At 39.3% G+C, this 19,936-nt stretch overlaps 1 protein-coding gene and 1 long non-coding RNA gene across 2 annotated transcripts in view; both read right to left on the reverse strand.

The window, feature by feature from the left end:
• Nucleotides 1-5,598, reverse strand: part of LOC143418370 (nuclear GTPase SLIP-GC-like) — a 33,513-nt gene extending 27,915 nt beyond the window's left edge. The window contains exons 1-5 of the mRNA XM_076883161.1: nucleotides 5,470-5,598; nucleotides 5,310-5,354; nucleotides 3,915-3,939; nucleotides 3,613-3,699; nucleotides 2,387-2,474 (exon numbers count right to left, since the gene is read on the reverse strand). Coding sequence (XP_076739276.1) covers nucleotides 2,387-2,474; nucleotides 3,613-3,699; nucleotides 3,915-3,939; nucleotides 5,310-5,354; nucleotides 5,470-5,472 — 248 coding nt within the window. The 5' untranslated portion in view covers nucleotides 5,473-5,598. The remainder of the gene's footprint in view (nucleotides 1-2,386; nucleotides 2,475-3,612; nucleotides 3,700-3,914; nucleotides 3,940-5,309; nucleotides 5,355-5,469) is intronic.
• An 11,577-nt stretch (nucleotides 5,599-17,175) lies between these two features.
• On the reverse strand, nucleotides 17,176-19,461 carry LOC143418367 (uncharacterized). Its single transcript, XR_013098346.1, has 5 exons — nucleotides 19,404-19,461; nucleotides 19,201-19,309; nucleotides 19,005-19,135; nucleotides 18,787-18,868; nucleotides 17,176-18,683 (listed from the first exon to the last, which is right to left on the reverse strand). It is a non-coding gene; the product is annotated as an uncharacterized LOC143418367 (long non-coding RNA).
• Between the last annotated feature and the right edge of the window lie 475 nt (nucleotides 19,462-19,936).

Here is a 19,936-nt window from a genome sequence, read left to right on the forward strand (position 1 = left end):
TTTTCTTGATGTTTTTTTTTATCTATAGATAAAAGAATACACTATATATATTATACAACTGTCAGAATTAATAATTTAAGATTGTCATTTGTGCTAAGATATATACAACCATACTTTTATGTGTCTTAATATGGTTGTCATTATGTAAAAAGAGCTAGATCAGCTTTAGTTCCATTGCTTGTATGTGTGCTGATTAAAATACTAATGTAGCTTTGTGCAGACTGAGGATCAGTCTCAATGCTATAATTTTCCATTATAGCTTTAGAAACCAGAGTGTTCTCTTCTATTAAAGTGCAAGATTTCACACCTTTAAATGTTCATTTGAGATATGACCTGTTGCAAGTTCCTGTTTTTATAGTTTAGCGAGATGCTCACTTCTGCTGTTCCTGCATGACACACTCTGTAAGAGGGCAACTGGAGAGATTAATATCATGCTTTGTATGGTGTCAGGATGTCTCACACACACACACACACACACACACACACACACACACACACACACACACACACACACACACACACACTGTGATGGCTGCACTTACAGCCACACAGTGGTAATACCCACCATGTTAGTGTAGAGGCTTATAAGTAACATTGCATTCACATGTCTTTCTTTAAATATAGGAATTAATTTACAGGACAATAAATAACTGGTTTTGGTTTAGAGTTAATTCACATATCCACATAACACTGCATTCTAAAATAAGTGCGCACATTTTAGTTTACACTGTTATGTATGATTAATTTTTTGTTTTCTGAGTTACCTTAGTTGCAGCTGTTCCAGTCCCTTGATTAAGGAGCCAAGAGGTGGAAAAGGGGCGGAGCGAGCTTTAAAGGAAGACTACAAATTGGTTCACGCCATAACTCAGGACCATGGGGGGGAATTGGAGTTCATTATGTTTGGTTTAGTTAGGTTTTGTGTGTTTTACCCCTTCTCCTGTTTTTGTGGGCTGATCAGCCACTATTTAAGTTTCCCCTTTGTCTCGTTAAGTTAGGTCAGTTTGTTTGAGTTGTCAACTTTGAGTAGAGTTCTGTTATTTTGACCTCTTTTATGGGCCCAAGATTTTGATTCTTTTTGCATGATTTAACCAATTATGTTTTTTGGGTTAAATAAAAAATAATTTCTTTGGACTTTAACCTGTGCCTAAGTTTCTTTCACTGATCGGTCCATCACACACACACACACACACACACACACACACATGCACGCACACAGGTGTATGCTTTGCTCACACACACATGCCTGCTTAAAACTGTCACATGGTTAACTGAATTGTGTTTAACCTCTGTTGTCAATAAAACAGTGAGACCCGGACGGAGAGGAGTGTGAGTTGCTTGGACAGGTGAGTGGCAACACTGCCCTCCGTGAAGCTCCCCTTGCAAGTGAAATGGACACTAGTGTCTGTGTGGCTGCTTTCAGTAACAGCTTCTGTTTACCAGCAGGGTTGAGTTAAACCCAACACAACACAATTTTATATTAGGTTTGGAGAATGCTTTTGCTTTGAGATCCCTTTCCTTCACGTGAAATGTAATTAACAGTGGACAGGTACATTTATATATAATATACTATAACTTATATCTATATGTGTAGTATATTTCTTATGCAGGTGTCAGACCTGGGGTTAGAATTGCTTACAAACTGGTTTTTATTTATGAAAAAGTATATAACATTCTACTTGAATTAACTTATAGACATTCTTTGTTTAAATGCAAAAACATATTAATGTAAAATCACTGTTAATGTACAAATATCTTACATAAAATTATTCAGAACGTAATCATGTGAAATCCAGTTTTAACTCACTGGGTAAGTCACCTATTGCAATGTTCAACTGTTTCGATTTAATGAGAACTGGAAAAACTACAACAAACACAAAAATAAACATTAGATTCACTACACTACAAAAATAATGAGATATACAGTAGTATGAGCTCAGCATTGTAAAAAAAAAAAAATAGTATCATAGTATATGTAAAAACATTCACTGTTAATTTATTATTGCGTTACAAATTAATGTCCCTATATTAAAATGTTTAATTTCAAATACTGCACACAATATTGTTAAATATTTCTACACTATTTCAGTTAGTTTTGCCTCATGGGTTTTGGGAAATGTTTTTCCACTTACTAGTCTTTGCTTTTATTAAGTTACATAAATTCAAATCTTTTATTTTATCACTATTCTATAAGGGAAAAGTCTAGATGCTGGTGTCATTGAATAAAACTTGATTACCACTAAAACATAAAGTGTTACAGCTATTCTATTGTTTTGTTTTTTTATTATTTTGTTTTGTTGCCAATTTCAGGGAAACTTTTGAACAAAGTAACAACAACCTCTTAGGGAATGATTCATCTAACATAGAATATACACAAGTTTATACTCACTTTAGGAAAGCACTTAGTTCATTTTGATCTTGTAGTCTTGCCGTGACCTCTTCCATAATGCCTTTAATATTAGGCAGTATCACTGCTTCTGTCAATGTAAAAGTAAAAGATTAGAAACCAGTGGAAGATGTGAGGTGCCATTGTTTAGAGCAGGGGTCTCAAACTCAAATGAGCCGTGGGCCACTTCTGGTACCGTCATCTCATTGGAGGGCCACTTTAGTGTCCAAGTAGTACAAAAAACCAAACACGAAAACACCCTCTAATATTTTCCTAAAATGTAGTGTTTTGTTTGTTTTATTTAATTCCAAATATTGTGTAACAAGACAAAATTGTAAACATGAATGAATTTTTTTTCTCACTCTTAACTATCTGAAGCCTTTCAGTTTAAGTTTCATTTGTCATATGCAAGTTAGCACAGGGTCAACATTGCAATGAAATGTATTTGACGAGCAGAAGACAGTCACTCAGCAGTATAGTACAGTATAGTAGAGTAGTTTCATTGAACTACCAAATAAACAGCTCTTTCTGGCCAGACACATGGAAGCACTTTTGCTACAATTTTGTTTGTATTTAACAAAATAAAAATGCAGGTATAAGCATACACATTAGTTTTCGACTGCAAGTGAAAATTGTTTTCTTTCCAAATAAACCTCTCACTGAACTAACACAGCTCTCAACATGTTTGCGCTCTCTTGTTACCTCGGCCAGGTCCGCGGCTCCGAACCTTGGTAAGGAGACCTCTGGCTTATACTTTGGGTTCCATGTCGGGCTCGTAGCTGGGAACTAGCTTTACTGTCTGGGTCAACTTTGCTAGCGAGAGACAGAAAGAGGCACTGAAAGGCTGCTCCAGCAGAACTTTATTGTTTCGGAGGAAAACACGAAAACAGTGTACAGTCGAGTCTTAATAGCTTACTGGGCTCATCAGGCACTCTTTTTGGGACTCATCAGACTCATCAGACTTTCCTTTTTCTCCCTCCCTCAAGCTCACACTGCGGGAGGGGCAGTCCCACACGTTCTCCCTGCAGCAAGGACTACACCGCCCATGAGGCTACAGTCTTAAAGCGCCAAGCATGTAACGCTCTGCCGTCGTGTTAAATCATTTTTCGTATAATAATAAAAAAAAAAACAATTTCTTCATATCAATATGCAAGTAGAGGTGACGTGGGCCGCAAATGGCCCGCGGGCCGTGAGTTTGAGACCCCTGGTTTAGAGAAAAACTAAAATACCTGAGTTTTTTCCTGGTGTAGACACACGCTGTTGTTTAGCTGCTGGCTGCTTGCTAGATTTGCCCTGAGGATTGGACTTCCTCTTTCCTATGTGGATTTAAAACAACAACGAGGACGACGATGACAACAAATAATAAATAAATATTAAAAATACAAAAAAAAAGAGAAGAATGCATTGAAACTTTCAGTAATGAAACGTGTTGTCAGCAGATTTATTTAGTCCAAACAAAAATATTACTGCCTTGAAAACTTGGATGAATTTTAGATCAACAAAACTAATTAACACTGTACATGTATCTCACCTTTATTAGATGTGGATGGGAAAACCTGAGGACAAACATAAACATTTGACTTTTAAACAGTATAGAAAAAACACATTAGTCTTTAAAAATTGTGAGGCGTTTAATAAATCCCTACCTCATGCTCTGAAATGTAAAATTTCAATCCAATCTGTGATGAAATTGTCAAAATTCTGATTTTCAATTTATAAAATCAGCTTTTTGCTTTTCAGTAAAAACTGTATTAAAATTTGTTAGACTTCAGTTACCCCTGTACAGGAGGTCTGGACCCACTCTCCATCTAACGGGTCAGAGTCTTTATATCACTATGGGTATTTTATTAGGTGAACTGAGACTGGTTTAAGACGGCAGTGAGGAGGACTCGCTTAACTTCTAACTGCTTTAATCCAGGCGCCCACCCTGCACATCCTCTGACTCTGGGTACCCACCAGCAACCCTTAGTGAGACCCAATTGACAGCCACATGTTGAAGGCAGCTCTCATCTAGATCTATGGCACTTGTTATTTGCTAAGTATATTTTAGAGACCCGGACAGACGGTCCCAAGGGTGTGTTATTTATTAATTGACTAGAATAACCCATAAGAACTCTAAACTGTTATCAAAGTATAACCTTTTAATCTTGGATGAGAACCATACAACGAATGTCCACAAATTTAACTGCAGATAGGAATTTTATTTAAGCAAGATTTTAGCAGGGTCAGCTCAATTACAACACTTAAAATCACTTCATACTTAACCATCCTACAATACTGTACTCTCTCTATCCTGTTGCTAAATATCTACGACTTTGTTTGCAGTGGGTTTTGGAAAGGAAGAAAGACCATCCTGGCCACGGATAAAATCATCTTCCTCCTGGGCTGGAAGGAATCCAACTTTAAGAAATTGTGCAACCCTGTACAGGGCTCCCTGACTTCCTCTTCTCGACTCCAGTTTAGGTCAGAAAACAATGAGCAGGAAATCCAAATTCTATCATCAAATTTATACATTTCCTGTTGTGTTCTTTTCTGACAGTTCCTCTTTTTACCACACCCAAACGGTCACGGTCTAATTTCCTCATTATGTAATCACTTAAACACTGAGATTAAAAATACAGACAAAATAATTTCTCAGGATGTATTTCTTTTTAACTCCAATTCATTTTCAATATTCAATACATTATTCTTATGACTCTGTGTCATTATTCTTATGACACAGAGTCATTATTCTTGGTTTTACCACCCATGGAGTTATACCAGGGAATCTCACACTCATCTGACAAATTAAATTGAACATGCCTTACCTTGTCCTGTTTCCTTTAAAAAACTCTTCAGGGCAAGACCATGTAAAATGTTCAGATTTTGAATGTGTAATCTATGTTACAGATAATATGAAATCAGAATAAAACTGCATTGAACTTACTTGAGTTGCAAAACTGTCCATTTCCTGACTTGTGTATTGTTCTTCCTAGCAAAATGGAGACAGTTTCAAATCCATAACTGTATAAAATGTATAAATTCTAGTAAATTATTTTTTCAAAATTATAGTTTTCAATAATACATAGTTTTTAGTGTGTGAATACCATGATAACTTTGAAGTCAGCAGCAAGGTGCCAATCAGTAACACGTAGTAAAAACAAAAATAAGGCAGTCCAAATTCAAGCTGGAATGGATGAAGCCCAAAGGAGTTGTCACGGCCGATCAGGGGATTTGTATGTGTTGAGAATCAAGTGTTGAGAAAAGTAGGAAGGGCTGGTTTTATTGCAGGGCGGATGGGAGTGGCTCACAGGCTGCAAAAAGACAAAGAAAAAATGCCTTTGTGAGAAATAGAAACAGAATTTCTAATGAATGAAACTAATGAAACTATGTAATTTCTATTCTGCATATGTCCAAGTCAGCAGACTGTGTTAATTATAAGGCTGAAGAGTTTACAACTGAAAGGAAGCTTTGATAGCTGATGAAAAATTTCAAATGTTAAGCTAAGCTCAAAATACATATGTTATATTGTTTTATGTTTTAGCAGTTCCAAAGACTGGTAACCATTGTAACCTTCCTGAAAGTAAAGCTTACCTGAACTCAGGCTTAAATTTACTTTAAGACAATCATCTTTGTATGGACATGAGTAATAACATATGCAAAACTAAAGCCATGTTAGAATAAGTAAATCTGATGTATGTATTTAGCATTTGTATTTTAACCTTTTAGTCATTTCTTATGGATGCATGTTGTTGCTCTTGTCGACACTTGTAAGCTCTTGGTTTCCTTTTATTAGTAAATTACATCAGCATTTTGCACTCAGTTTCAACATACTGCAGTGGCACCAGAAAAAAAAAACTTGAGATAAAAAACAGAGGCAGTTTCTTCTGCCCTCGTGTGGTGTATCATGTAATTACAATGCAGGTATGCGCAACTGTAACATTATTTGTGCATAACTGAATTGTAACTACTTAAGTAAAGCTAATTCTGGGAAGGTAACTTTGTCATTGTTAGTATTTCCTGTTCTCCTACTATTCACCAGCAACCGCAACATTTAAAAGAGAACATAATAGCTCTCCCTAAGAATAAACTGGTGGAAAAACAAGTGCTTTCAATGAAAACGTTGGAAAGCATGAGACAACTTCACCTGCTATAGCCAGTGAATCATTATTGTCTTTTAAACAGCAGAAAGAGTTGCTGTTGATCAAGTTGAAGCACATTTAAACAGAAAATCTAATGTATGTTTTCAGGATTTTGATTTGTTTGTTTTTTTATAACCTTTTTATTATTTTGTATTTCCAATTTCCAACTAACAGAGTTGCTCTTAAGATATATTGATCTTTTTGCGTATTATTTTTGTTAAGTTGACAGTAAAGCTAAATCAGAGTGCCCTCTTCAAAAGCTGTGTTTACACTGACAGACTTGCTGGTTGGTCCAAAAAAAAAAAAAAAATAGGTATAATAAACTTTGTGAAGAATAAATGTAGCTCATGTGCTACAAAAAGAAAGAAAAACAAACAAACAGAAAAAAACAAAGAACAAAAAACCCCCCAAGTATAAGATCACAATTATGTCACACATAAAGCAAGGTCAGAAAGGTTGCAACAGGAATGCCTGGATGATGAACAGAAACCAAAACTATGATCATGTGCATGTTTTAATAAACAAAACCATCTAATGCAAATCTTCCAAAAAGGTATGGAAAGTTTCCATTTGCCAAATACATGTTTGTTTCAGAATCCTTATCACACACTGAGTAATTAGGTTCATATCTTAAAATCTCTTACAGGTATTATTGGTATATAAGTATCTTATAGGTATACATGTTTGAGTCTGTATGTTTTCTTCCTTTCACATAGCAAAATTGGTATGTCCCGGATCTGGCCCACACAATGTGCTTACACATGGCCCACATACCGCAAAGAATGACGGCCCTTTGGTGGCCCAGATTTGGCCCACACTGGTGGTCCTGTACTGGGCCACGTGTGGACTACCTCTGGCAAACCTGATCTGGGCCACCAAAGGGCCGTCATACTTCGTGGTATGTGGGCCATGTGTAAGTTGTGTGCAGCCCAGAACAGTTTCAGCTCTGGCCCCAGATGTCAGCCCTAATGTGTACCTTAATCAAACCATGTAATAACAAAATGTGCCAGACAGTGAATGGACTGACTTATATTTACCACTTTTCTAATTTCCCGGCTTACTTAAAGCACTCTATACATAATGCACCCAATTGCACACTTTCTCTAAATTGAGTGCTTCCTAATTACATTCATACTCTTGACATGCAAACTGGAGGAGCCAGGGATCGAACCACTGACCTTGCAATCAGTAGGTGACCTCAGAAAACTGTCAAACCTGTATTTGAAACGTTGGCTACCATAGCAGTATAGTATTGCAACATGGGATTTGGGTCTTCTAACTAAAATAGGAAAATAGGAACATAAATAGTGCCATCATTGCCAGACCTGGACCACACCTGGTTGACATACACTGTGCCATGACACTGGTCAGTCAGAAGTGCCAGCTTGATGCCAGATCCAGGCTAGACATGTTTTCTATGAGCATGGGCCACATAACCCAAACCAAAATCGAGCCAGATATTGGCTGTATCCCAATTCAGGGTCTGCAGCCTTAAAGTACGCAGCCTCAACGGTCCTCAAGGGCCGCGTACTCAAAGACCGCTAAGGCCGGAAGTGTGAGGCTTGTGAAATGGGACGGTCTAGCCTCCGTCGTGCTGCCCAGGTTGCCTAGCAACCATGATAGCTGGAAACGTGTGGTTGACAGAAAAGAGAACACATTTTGTTCGTTTGTTTGTTCCTACATGAGCTTTGTGTGATTTAATAAGTATCTGTGGCTGAGACCACAGGACTGTGAAACATGATTGTTGGGCTTCATAGCTGTACTGAACAAAGATTAGCTAGTAAATAACAATTAGTTAATGTTGTTCATGAGACTAAAGTCAGTGTAAATATGATATGGCCAATATTATAGTTATTATACTAATCATTAGTTATTACAGCAGTGAGTTTGAACTCTCAAATCAAATCACTTCTATTGTCACATCACATGTGCAGGTACACTGGTACAGCACATATGAGTGAACTCTGTGTCAAATACGGAGCTTCAGTAAAGATTCAAGTTGCAGCTATTCATATGTCCTATCACCTTAAATCTTCACTCAAAGACACTCAAGTATCTTTGACAGTGTATATATAGATGTATTATATATAAGAGACAAATGTTGTTCCTTCAGTATGTTGGCATTATTACGTTTGGCTCAATGCTTACATATATATGTGTAAAAAGCAAATGTATGAGCTGTGATAACTGTGAGAATGAAGAGTAGACTGATGTATTAAATATTCCTTTATTGGGTGAGAAAATCAGACCATGTCATAACTGTTTTAAGTCATACAGAATAGATATCAGAGCCTTAAACAGGCTGACTTCTGCTAAATGGGTCAAACTGGACAGAAAGTATACAAACACATAACATCCTTATAGAATATGATGTAACACTATAGATCAACTTACCTCAGAATATATAAAGCATATAAACAATTACAGCAAAATGATGCAACAAACACAGCAGTACTACTAATCCAAAATACTCAAAGCTTCACAGAACTGAAACAAACATTTATTTTTAGGTCCATTCTGCTGCAGATACATACTTTAGGTTTCTGAATATTAAACTTGTTGCTGCCTTTCATAGTGTGTAACTTGAAGGCCCTGAGTACTTTCTCCCACACTGAAAACACTGGAATGATAAAATTATTTGAACATTACCTAATAAGACTGATTCAGGACAGACAATTAGTTATTTTAAACTTTTCTAGCAGTCCTTCACAAACAGGGAACAGTCTGTTTATTCTCTCCATCTGTCAGCTGCTGCTGGCTCTTCCTCCTCCTCTTCCTCACACACTGCTGAGTTTGTCCTGGTGGATCATCAGGGGTGCAAAGCCTCACAGATGATGTGCAGCAGTGGGTCCCTCAGTCTGTCCTCACTCTGGACACTTGCAGTTGTCACACATGGAAATCAAATGTGTGATAAGCTGCAGGATTCAAACACAAGTGTAACTTATAAATACATGTTCATACTTTTATTCCACAATCAGAGAGAAAGAAACAGAGAGAGAGTGCAGGACAGACAGACGGGTGGCAGTCTCAGGTGTACACACTGCTACAAAACAGCACAAAAGAAGGAGGATTTAGTGTTTGTGTTATTACGAGTGCTAAACAAGAAGAGTTCCCAGATGGTACAGTGGACACATGTGTGACTCCTGTGATTAAAGAATCTTTCTTTCAGCTTAACGAGTGAACCGTCAGCTCGTTCAAACACACGTTAAAGTCCGTTTGGCTCGACACCACCGAACAGAGGCAGCAATATAACAGAGCTAACATTAACAGTGCAGTGGATCCTGCTTGTGCCGTGATATTCAGGACTGCAAACCGAGCAGCATCACTGACTTTCAGCTTGTTGTGTTTGTGGATATATGACTGACTTTAATTATCCACAAAATCATCACATTCTCTGTAAAATTAAGGTTGACTATTGTATTATTATATTTTAAAGGCTTTAAAAGCAAGTAAAAGCTGAACGTACAAACATCGCTAATGGCAAATAACTTTGCCGACATGTGGCCAACAGTAATGTTTTCATGTTCCTCATTATTAAACATTTGCACATAAATAAGTGACATAATATTCAGTACTTACTTTTCACAGTTTACTCTTCGGCCGCTCCGCTTCTGCCGTCTGCGGCAGAATTATCCACACCGACTGCCGCGCTATGAATTGTGGGATATATGGGACCACGAAGTCTACACTGCCACAGCCTTAAAATTCAGGGAAATGAAGGACGCATTTGAGGGCCGCATTTCGAGCAGCCTTTGAATTGGGACAGCCTTCGGCGCACCACTGTGACATAATTGGCCTTGAAATGCAGCCTTTAAGGCTGCAGACCCTGAATTGGGATACAGCCATTGTCACGGCTGCCGAGGCGAGCTGTGTGGTGTTGGAGGGAGAAAGGACCCAAAACGCAGGTAGTAGATGATAATGCCTGTGATGTTTATTTGCACAGTGGCGTAGTGGCAAAACAGGCAAAGAGGGATAACAAAACTAAAGAAACCTAAACTGGGAAAACTAAATAACCAACCTGAGATGACAGGGTGAGCGGCAGAGCGCCGCAGACAAGGAACAGGACACCGTGGAACACAGACGAACCAGCAACAAGCAGAAGAACACACAGGGCTTAATTACACACAGCAGTAATCAGGGGATGAGAGACAGGAGGGCAACACACCTGGGAGAAATCAGAGCCGACGGGACAGGGGAAACGTAAATAGAACACACTCACATGAGACGGGGACCTTCAGAATAAAACAGGAAACTCAGACACAGAGAACCAGACAAGGCACTGAACTAAACAGACAGATTCACAAACAGACAGTGTGACACCAAAGACAGACAGAACACAGAAGTGGGACCAGGTGAGGCACAGAACAAAACCTAACAAATGGCAAATCATAACAGAATACATACTGAGAATAAACAAAAGCATAAAGAAACACAAAACACTGAGTCAGTAGACTCAGGACCATAACAGATACAGTGGGGCAAAAAAGTATTTAGTTAGCCACCGATTGTGCAAGTTCCCCCACCTAAAATGATGACAGAGGTCAGTAATTTGCACCAGAGGTACACTTCAACTGTGAGAGACAGAATGTGAAAAAAAAATCCATGAATCCACATGGTAGGATTTGTAAAGAATTTATTCGTAAATCAGGGTGGCAAATAAGTATTTGGTCAATAACAAAAATACAACTCAATACTTTGTAAGATAACCTTTGTTGGCAATAACAGAGGTCAAACGTTTACTATAGGTCTTTACCAGGTTTGCACACACAGTAGCTGGTATTTTGGCCCATTCCTCCATGCAGATCTTCTCGAGAGCAGTGATGTTTTGGGGCTGTCGCCGAGCAACACGGACTTTCAACTCCCGCCACAGATTTTCTATGGGGTTGAGGTCTGGAGACTGGCTAGGCCACTCCAGGACTTTCAAATGCTTCTTACGGAGCCACTCCTTTGTTGCCCGGGCAGTGTGTTTTGGATCATTGTCATGTTGGAAGACCCAGCCTCGTTTCATCTTCAAAGTTCTCACTGATGGAAGGAGGTTTTGGCTCAAAATCTCACGATACATGGCCCCATTCATTCTGTCCTTAACACGGATCAGTCGTCCTGTCCCCTTGGCAGAAAAACAGCCCCATAGCATGATGTTTCCACCCCCATGCTTCACAGTAGGTATGGTGTTCTTGGGATGCAACTCAGTATTCTTCGTCCTCCAAACACGACGAGTTGAGTTTATACCAAAAAGTTCTACTTTGGTTTCGTCTGACCACATGACATTCTCCCAATCCTCTGCTGTATCATCCATGTGCTCTCTGGCAAACTTCAGACGGGCCTGGACATGCACTGGCTTCAGCAGCGGAACACGTCTGGCACTGCGGGATTTGATTCCCTGCCGTTGTAGTGTGTTACTGATGGTGACCTTTGTTACTTTGGTCCCAGCTCTCTGCAGGTCATTCACCAGGTCCCCCCGTGTGGTTCTGGGATCTTTGCTCACCGTTCTCATGATCATTTTGACCCCACCGGATGAGATCTTGCGTGGAGCCCCAGATCGTGGGAGATTATCAGTGGTCTTGTATGTCTTCCATTTTCTGATGATTGCTCCCACAGTTGATTTTTTCACACCAAGCTGCTTGCCTATTGTAGATTCACTCTTCCCAGTCTGGTGCAGGTCTACAATACTTTTCCTGGTGTCCTTCAAAAGCTCTTTGGTCTTGGCCATGGCGGAGTTTGGAGTCTGACTGTTTGAGGCTGTGGACAGGTGTCTTTTATACAGATGATGAGTTCAAACAGGTGCCATTCATACAGGTAACGAGTGGGGGACAGAAAAGCGTCTTACAGAAGACCTTACAGGTCTGTGAGAGCCAGAGATTTTCCTTGTTTGAGGTGACCAAATACTTATTTTCCACCCTAATTTATGAATAAATTTTTTACAAATCCTACCATGTGAATTCATGGATTCTTTTTTCACATTCTGTCTCTCACAGCTGAAGTGTACCTCTGGTGCAAATTACTGACCTCTGTCATCATTTTAAGTGGGGGAACTTGCACAATCGGTGGCTGACTAAATACTTTTTTGCCCCACTGTATGCCATGCCATCGCATAAACAGTGGCATCATTGCCAGACATGCCCCACACCTGGTTGACATACACTGTGCCATGACACTGGTCAGTCAGAAGTGCCAGCTTGATGCCAGATTTGGGCCAGACCTGTTTTCTATGGGCCTGGGCCACATATCCACACCACAATCTAGCCCAGGGATGGGCAATCTCAGTCCACGAGATGTCTCTGCAGGTTTTAGATCCCACCTTGGGTCAACACACCTGAATCACATGATTAGTTCATGCATGTATGTGTGTTGCATAAAATTTTCACTATGTAATAAATGTCCCCTACAACCACTAAGAGGTCGCATGTACACATAAACATTGCAGTACCAGACTGTGGTCAGACAGTGACTCAGTTTGCTTTTGGATAACCAGGTTTCATATTTGCATAAGGAAATATGCAAATGTTGTGACATGCAAATATAAAGTACAAATGATTTGGGAACATGATGTCCTCCATCCCCTCTTTCCAACCACATTTATGCAAATGTTCTCTGCCACCACTGCACACACCCCAAATATTTTCACTGTGATCCTCTTTTCTTTGATTTTTTGCTCCCTGTTAGAATTTCTGGATGCAGTTAAAATGATATTGTGTGATGAAATTGTGCAAAAAGAAACTGACTTATCATAGTGTCTGAAGGAAAGATTTAAAAAACATTTGACATAACACATAATCACCACAGATAAATAGTAATTTTTGGTTCACCGAAGCAAACGTTTTTTCTATCCATTCATTAAAAGTGTCAATACTTGAACTGGGTGTCCGATATATACAACTTATTATAACATTTCTCTTTTTTTCATTCATAATCTCAATAGTCAAACATTCCAAAATTCCATCAATAGCCATAGACATAGTTGTTACAACATTATATTTTATAGAGTTATGAACATATATAGCAACCCCGCCGCCCGCCTTATTTAATCTATTCATGTATTTTAAATCATATCCATTCAAACAAAAATCTATTCCTTTATCGACATTGAACCAAGTTTCAGTGATGGCTATAACACTAAAGGGGCGAGAAAATTGTTGCAAATAGTCCTTAATGAAATCAAAATTAGAGTACATACTTCTGCTGTTAAAGTGAATTAATGAGAGCTTCCCGTCTAGGTTAATTTCTTTTTCATATTGTTCCTGAGTGAAATAATTACAATTTTTAACAAAAGAAGAGAGAAAGTTACTTTCAGAATCTATTTCTGGATCTATTATATTATGCTCCTTATATTCACAATCTAGATCAATTACTTTCTGTTGAAGAACTAATTTCAACGTGTCCATGTCATTTCCTGGTGTAATTGATACATTGGTGTCAGTTATACTTGTCCAGATCCTCCATGTTCCTCACTATCAGTACTTTTGCCTCTTCTGGTGTCCCGTTTAGCTTAATGAAAATCTTACAGTTTGTTACCCATGTATGTTGTATTTTACCGTTCTTCTTCAGTTGCCTTGCCTTCCTCGCGATGTCTGCGTTTTTTCGTGTCAGATGCTCATTAATGAAAACGTCCGTGCCTTTCAGTTTGCGTCCTTGTTTCAGCAGTGCGACCTTGTTCTTCCGATTGACAAATCTCATAATGATGGCCGGCAGTCTGTCACTCCTCCTGGGCAGTGAGTGACATGCTTCTATGTGCTCCAGGTCCATCTCTATCCCCTTGCTTTGGAGGAAGGACGCCACCTGTTGCTCTACCGAGCGGGTCTCCTCGTCGCTGGGCTCCCCGACGTTCCCGGCCACCGCGCGCGCGTACGAGCGCGGCTTGATTTTAATACCGCTGATGACCACGTCGTTCGTACGGGTGTACTGCTCCAGCTCATCCACCCGCCGCTCGAGATCCATGATCCGTCTGTCCTTCTCGGCATTTTGGAGGCGTAGCTGTTTTACCTCCTCCAGAAGCCCCAGAAGCAGCTCCTGCTGTGCCCTGACGGCGGCCACGTCTCCGCACAGCGCTCCGAGGGAGGTTTTAATGTCCTCAACCTCCTCTGGTGTTGGGCCTTTCTTGGGTGGCATACTGAAGCGAGAGCACGAGGCGGCCACCACGAGGGACCCGGAAGCGGAATTTCTGATGATGGCGCCTGGCTAGGCCTGCTGGCTGATGGTGGAGCCTGGCTGTGGCCTACTGGCTGATGGTGGAGCCTGGCTGTGGCCTGCTGGCTGATGGTGGAGCCTGGCTGTGGCCTGCTGAGCCTGGCTGTGGCCTGCTGGCTGATGGTGGAGCCTGGCTGGGTCTGCTGGCTGTGGCCTGCTGGCTGATGGTGGAGCCTGGCTGTGGCCTGCTGGCTGATGGTGGAGCCTGGCTGGGTCTGCTGGCACCCTCCAAGGAAACAGGTGGCCTTCAGATTGAGAACGTCCTTTCTAGGCACCTCCAGTGGCATCCAGTCCTTAGATGGCACCGCTCGGTCCTTGCAGCAGATCGTTGAGTCGATTGTGAGGTAGTGTAAAGATGAATGAATCGGCCGGGTTATTGCACGCTGTCAACTGTAAAATGTGTCGATAGCTGACAAGTACGCCAACCACAGGGACAGCAGCAGCCAGAGGAGCGGCTGGATGTGTCATTTGATCTTGGATGTAGTAAGCGAGGTACGAAGAACGGACCCCGTAGCACAATATAATTTATTGTGTTCTGTATACGTCACTACAATGTGATTTTGGAAATATATATACAGACAACAGGCTCTTCCGCGGCAATCTCTTGTCGTCAATAAGCAACATTTAGGGAGCTCTATAGTATTCAATGAGAGGACCCTGCACGTCAATTCTTGACGCGAGGGGGGTACCCTGCACGTCGATAAGTGAAGCAGAGGGAGCCTAACCATGCGTCACACATTTGACGAGTTGGGAGTGAGAACGTGTTGCAATTAAAGGAGTTGAACTGACTAACAAATCTCAGTCACCTAAACTAAGACGAAAGTTTAGACAACATGTGATTTTTCATTAAGATAACAATTGGTTGTGTTACAAGAACAAACTCTATTTCTTGACTTAACTTAAAAATTTAAGGCAGCCCTATTTTTAAGTTGAAACAACAAGTTATATTTTACAGTGTAGGAAGGCAGCAATCCAAATACAAAAAATTACTGTTGATATCCCAGAATAGGACAAGTTCAAATCATTTGCACACATAATGACTCGTTTGCACGCATGATAAATGGTGTTGGTGGTGCAAGACGTCATTGGTTTTGAGGAAAATTAGGCCACGTCTAGTCAAACTAGTGTGCAAATCACTTGTATGTACTCCAGGATATCTACAGCAGCTTTTTGCCTATCCAAATAAGAAACTTCTTTATTCTAAAAAAAACCAAACAAACAAAAAACAACCTTGGTGTGTGCCACAACTCTCTGGTATCTGCATTAATTTCAACACTTTCTGTAGCATTTCTAACTCTACACATCTAAATTCAAATCCCTTGGATGAGTGACAAAACGTTTCTCCCACTGAAAACGCTACATTCAGATGAACAGAATCCACCTTTTGGAATTTTCCTACCTGGATGACTCAGCATGCATCAAGACAACTCTGTTGTGACTTAATGTCACACTGAAGGGGTTTATTATTGTCATGTCCAGGAAATAAAGTGTTTCAATCACCTATATGGTCACAGGGGTATAAAACCAAGCGCCTAGACATTTAGACTTATCCTACAAACATTTATGAGACCAGATCACCTTTGTGATGAACTGACTTTGAGACCTATCCCCTCCATCACAGACGCACACTGCAGTACCAGTCTCTGTGGCCAGACAGTGGCTCAGAGTTTTTGTTTAGGATAACGAGGTGTGGCATTAACCCGACCCGACGACGTTCAAAACACTCGTTAACACCTTTTATTGCACACTTTTTTCACACTGTTGCCGTTCATCTTTCCAGCTGCCAGCCACACACCACCACCACCAATAATAATAATAATAATAATAATAATAATAATAATAATAATAATAATAATAGCAGAGAGAGCACAGACTTTAAGCCGGCGAGGCGTAATTGACGATGCCACTGCAGGTGCATCCATCACCCCTGCAGCAGCACCGCAGACCACGCCCTGTTATACCAGGTTTCATATTTGCATGGGCAAACAGCTGCTTTGATTCCCTGAAATATGAAGTACAAATGATTTGGGAACATGATGTCCTCCATCTCCTTTTTCCAGCCACATTAAAGCCAATGTCCTGTTCCACCCACTGCACACACCCAAAGCAAACAACCTCATGCAAACAGAACACACCATATTTAGTCAGAAGAAAAATACTTAAAGCTTAAACCACTTGCTGAACACAGGCCATCTGATTGCCTGATATCATACCAATAATCTCAATCTAATATTCTCTATCAGTCAATATTTTCTTTGTAATCCTCCTTTTCTCTATTTTTTTGCTCCATGTTATCGTTTCTGTTGAGAGAATTCACCTTTTGGGACCTTCATTTAGAAACTCCATTTTGTGTTTACTTGTATTATTTTTTTGTCTAATGTTTTTATTTGTTTGCTGTTCTGAAACACTGAAGGGTGACAAACACAAAAAAGTAAGAAATCGGGAAGGGGGAGCACTTTTTCACACCACGATATGTTGGTCCTGCAATGCAAATTTTTGGTGGCTTTAGGGTAAAAAAAAGTCTTATGTAAAAAATAAAAAAATTGCTTGCACTTTGGATTTATTGAACAGTATACAATATCAAATACATGCATTCTTTTAGAATCAGTACACATAAGGAAGCAAGAAAACTAAATATTATAAAAGCTGCATCACAATGTGGAGGAGTAAAAATCCAGATGTGTGACTCCAACAGGAAGCAAAATAAACAATCTGACCACTAGTGAGCTTTATTAATTGATAAATTGTCAAGAGAGCTTCTATAAATCCTTGTCGAGGAGGAGATATTATTATAGCAGTATAATAATCAAAACATATGTGTGGCTCTAACAGTTTGTTATGCCAAAATAAAAAAATATAAAAATGAAAAGAACACTTATAATTAACATTTAAATGCTCTATGCCACAAGCTTAGTTTTTATAACCTAGTTCTTCAACAACTGTCTGTCACTATAAATTACGAGATGTAAATATCTTTATTTCACAAAGGAGGGTTCAGTGTATCCTAATCCTGTATACTGAAGGAGGTAAAAAAAGGAAGCACTGAAGTACCTTTCCCGAGCATTTTTAAAAATCAGTCAGCTTTTATAACGACATTACTGAAATAAGATTACAGGAAACATGAAAGTAAATGCTAAACATGAATGAACTGTTTCAGGAAGAAAATACAGGAAAGCATTATCAGGGGAGGAAACCCGAGATAATTAATCAAGACAAAAATCAAAGCAGGAATTCAACAATATGCACAGAAATGCTTAAAATGTTAAACACCTAAAATAACAACAATAAAACAACCCTGAACCTAACCCCAAACTGTAATATATTGACAAATAATTCCAAAGCCAGAAAGAGCAAAATGGCAGGGAGATGACTGAAGTAGCTGCTGATTTCCTACAACTTTACTTACACCTAGTCTTTTGGTTTCTTTGTTAGAGTTCTGCTTTCTGCGTTCCTTAGTTGCTCTGTCTCCCCTGTCTGCTGTATCCCCTTGTCAAGTCTGCGTCTCTGTGTTATGTTTCCTGTTTTACTTTGAAGTCCGTGTCTCAGGTTAATGTATCAGGTTTTGCTTCCCCTGTCTCGTTAGCCCTGATTTGCCCCAGCTGTGTTTCCCTTCTGTCTCTAATCCCCTGATTTCTCCCTCTGTGTATTTAAGCCCTGTGTTTTCCTGTTTGCAATCTACTATGCTGTGTGTTCTGCTTGTTTATGCTTAGGTCATGTTTTCCAGTTTAGTTAGTTTTTTGTTCTTTTTTGCTATCCAGCAATAAAGTTGAGTTTAAGTTTGTCTCAGAGTGTCTGCACATTGGGTCCTTCTTGCCACCATTCCTGCCTGCACATCAGCCTTCACATAACATAATCAGCACAAAGAGTTCATGATCAAAGCCCTCAGAACAATTTGTGAGATTTCAATATTTACCCAGTATGGTTATTTTTTTAATCTTGACCACCATAAAGTTCATCATAATGTTTCTTCACCACCTCAAGATGTCCTGAAACATCTAAAAACAAAGCATTTGTATTTATTATACTTGTATTGTTACCATTTGTATTGAGAGGATTCCTAATGCTAACATAAATACTTTACTATATATTTTTGTTTACCTGGCAGTAAGCAGGCCTCAGTCTTGAGTGAGTGTTTAATGGATTTCTTCATGGTTTCCTCCAGTGTCATCAGGACAGTTTCCTAATTTATCATCAAAAACTTTGTTACTTTTTACAGAGGCAACTATTGAATCCAAAAATAACTGGACAAGAGACAAACTTTTGGTTTGATATGTGCTTCAAGACTGATTGGGCATTTTTGTACATACGTAACAAACCTTCAAATCGTTCAACTGCTTCAGCATGACATTTTTTGTCTTTTCAAACATGTACTTCTTTGACTCCACATGTCTCTCAATAGTGTCCCTCATGTTCTTCAGGGTGCCTTTTCCTGTAAATGCTGCTGCTTCTACAAGGACACAACAATTGTCATGCACAGTTGAATAGAAATACCTTAATTCATATCTTTCTTACCTTTATAGCATTCTTTCATGTTATTCTTGATTGTCTCTGTCAAACTGTTGTAGATAAATTTCTTTTGTGTGAGGATGGTTTTGTTGAGCTTTGTCTTCACTTTTTTTTCCTTAGAAACATGAAATATGAATTAACATTATTGAAAAGATGATTTTCTAATAACAGATAAGCTAACAAGTTAATGATTAGGGAAGTTCTTTTACCTCTGTCTTCAGAAATGTCAGTTGCAGTTCGACATTTTTGTACTTTTCAATCAATGAATTGAAAACGCATCAATGGCCCCATTGAAATTTCCACATTTTAGGTTGTTTCTGAATGTGGCAAAAATAATGGCAGTGTTAGCAAGCTTATAATACAGTGCGATTTGTATACATGTATTGTTGTACATATTGGTGCTCTTCAGAATTAGATTATTCTCACGGGAAGGTCTTTCTGAATTCTTTATCAATGCTTTCAGTCAAACAAGACGCTAATATCATGTTGAGGTCTTTTTGTTTCCTTTTTTTTGGTTTCTGGACGCCATCATTCCTAACTGCAAACTTTAGCGTCATGTGAAAAGCTCCGCCACTCGTTTTCTGAAACAAAACAGAATTTCTATTTCATTTTTCAAACACATGGTTACAAAGTGTACTGAGGTTTTGATCTAACTGTAATTAAAATACATACACTGGGGTATAAGAAGGACTTCAGGTTTTTTTCACATAAATTTAGAGATTTTTCAACCCCCTCACTTAGG

This window comes from Maylandia zebra, linkage group LG4 (assembly GCF_041146795.1).
Source record: "Maylandia zebra isolate NMK-2024a linkage group LG4, Mzebra_GT3a, whole genome shotgun sequence".
Taxonomy (NCBI): Eukaryota; Metazoa; Chordata; class Actinopteri; order Cichliformes; family Cichlidae; genus Maylandia; species Maylandia zebra.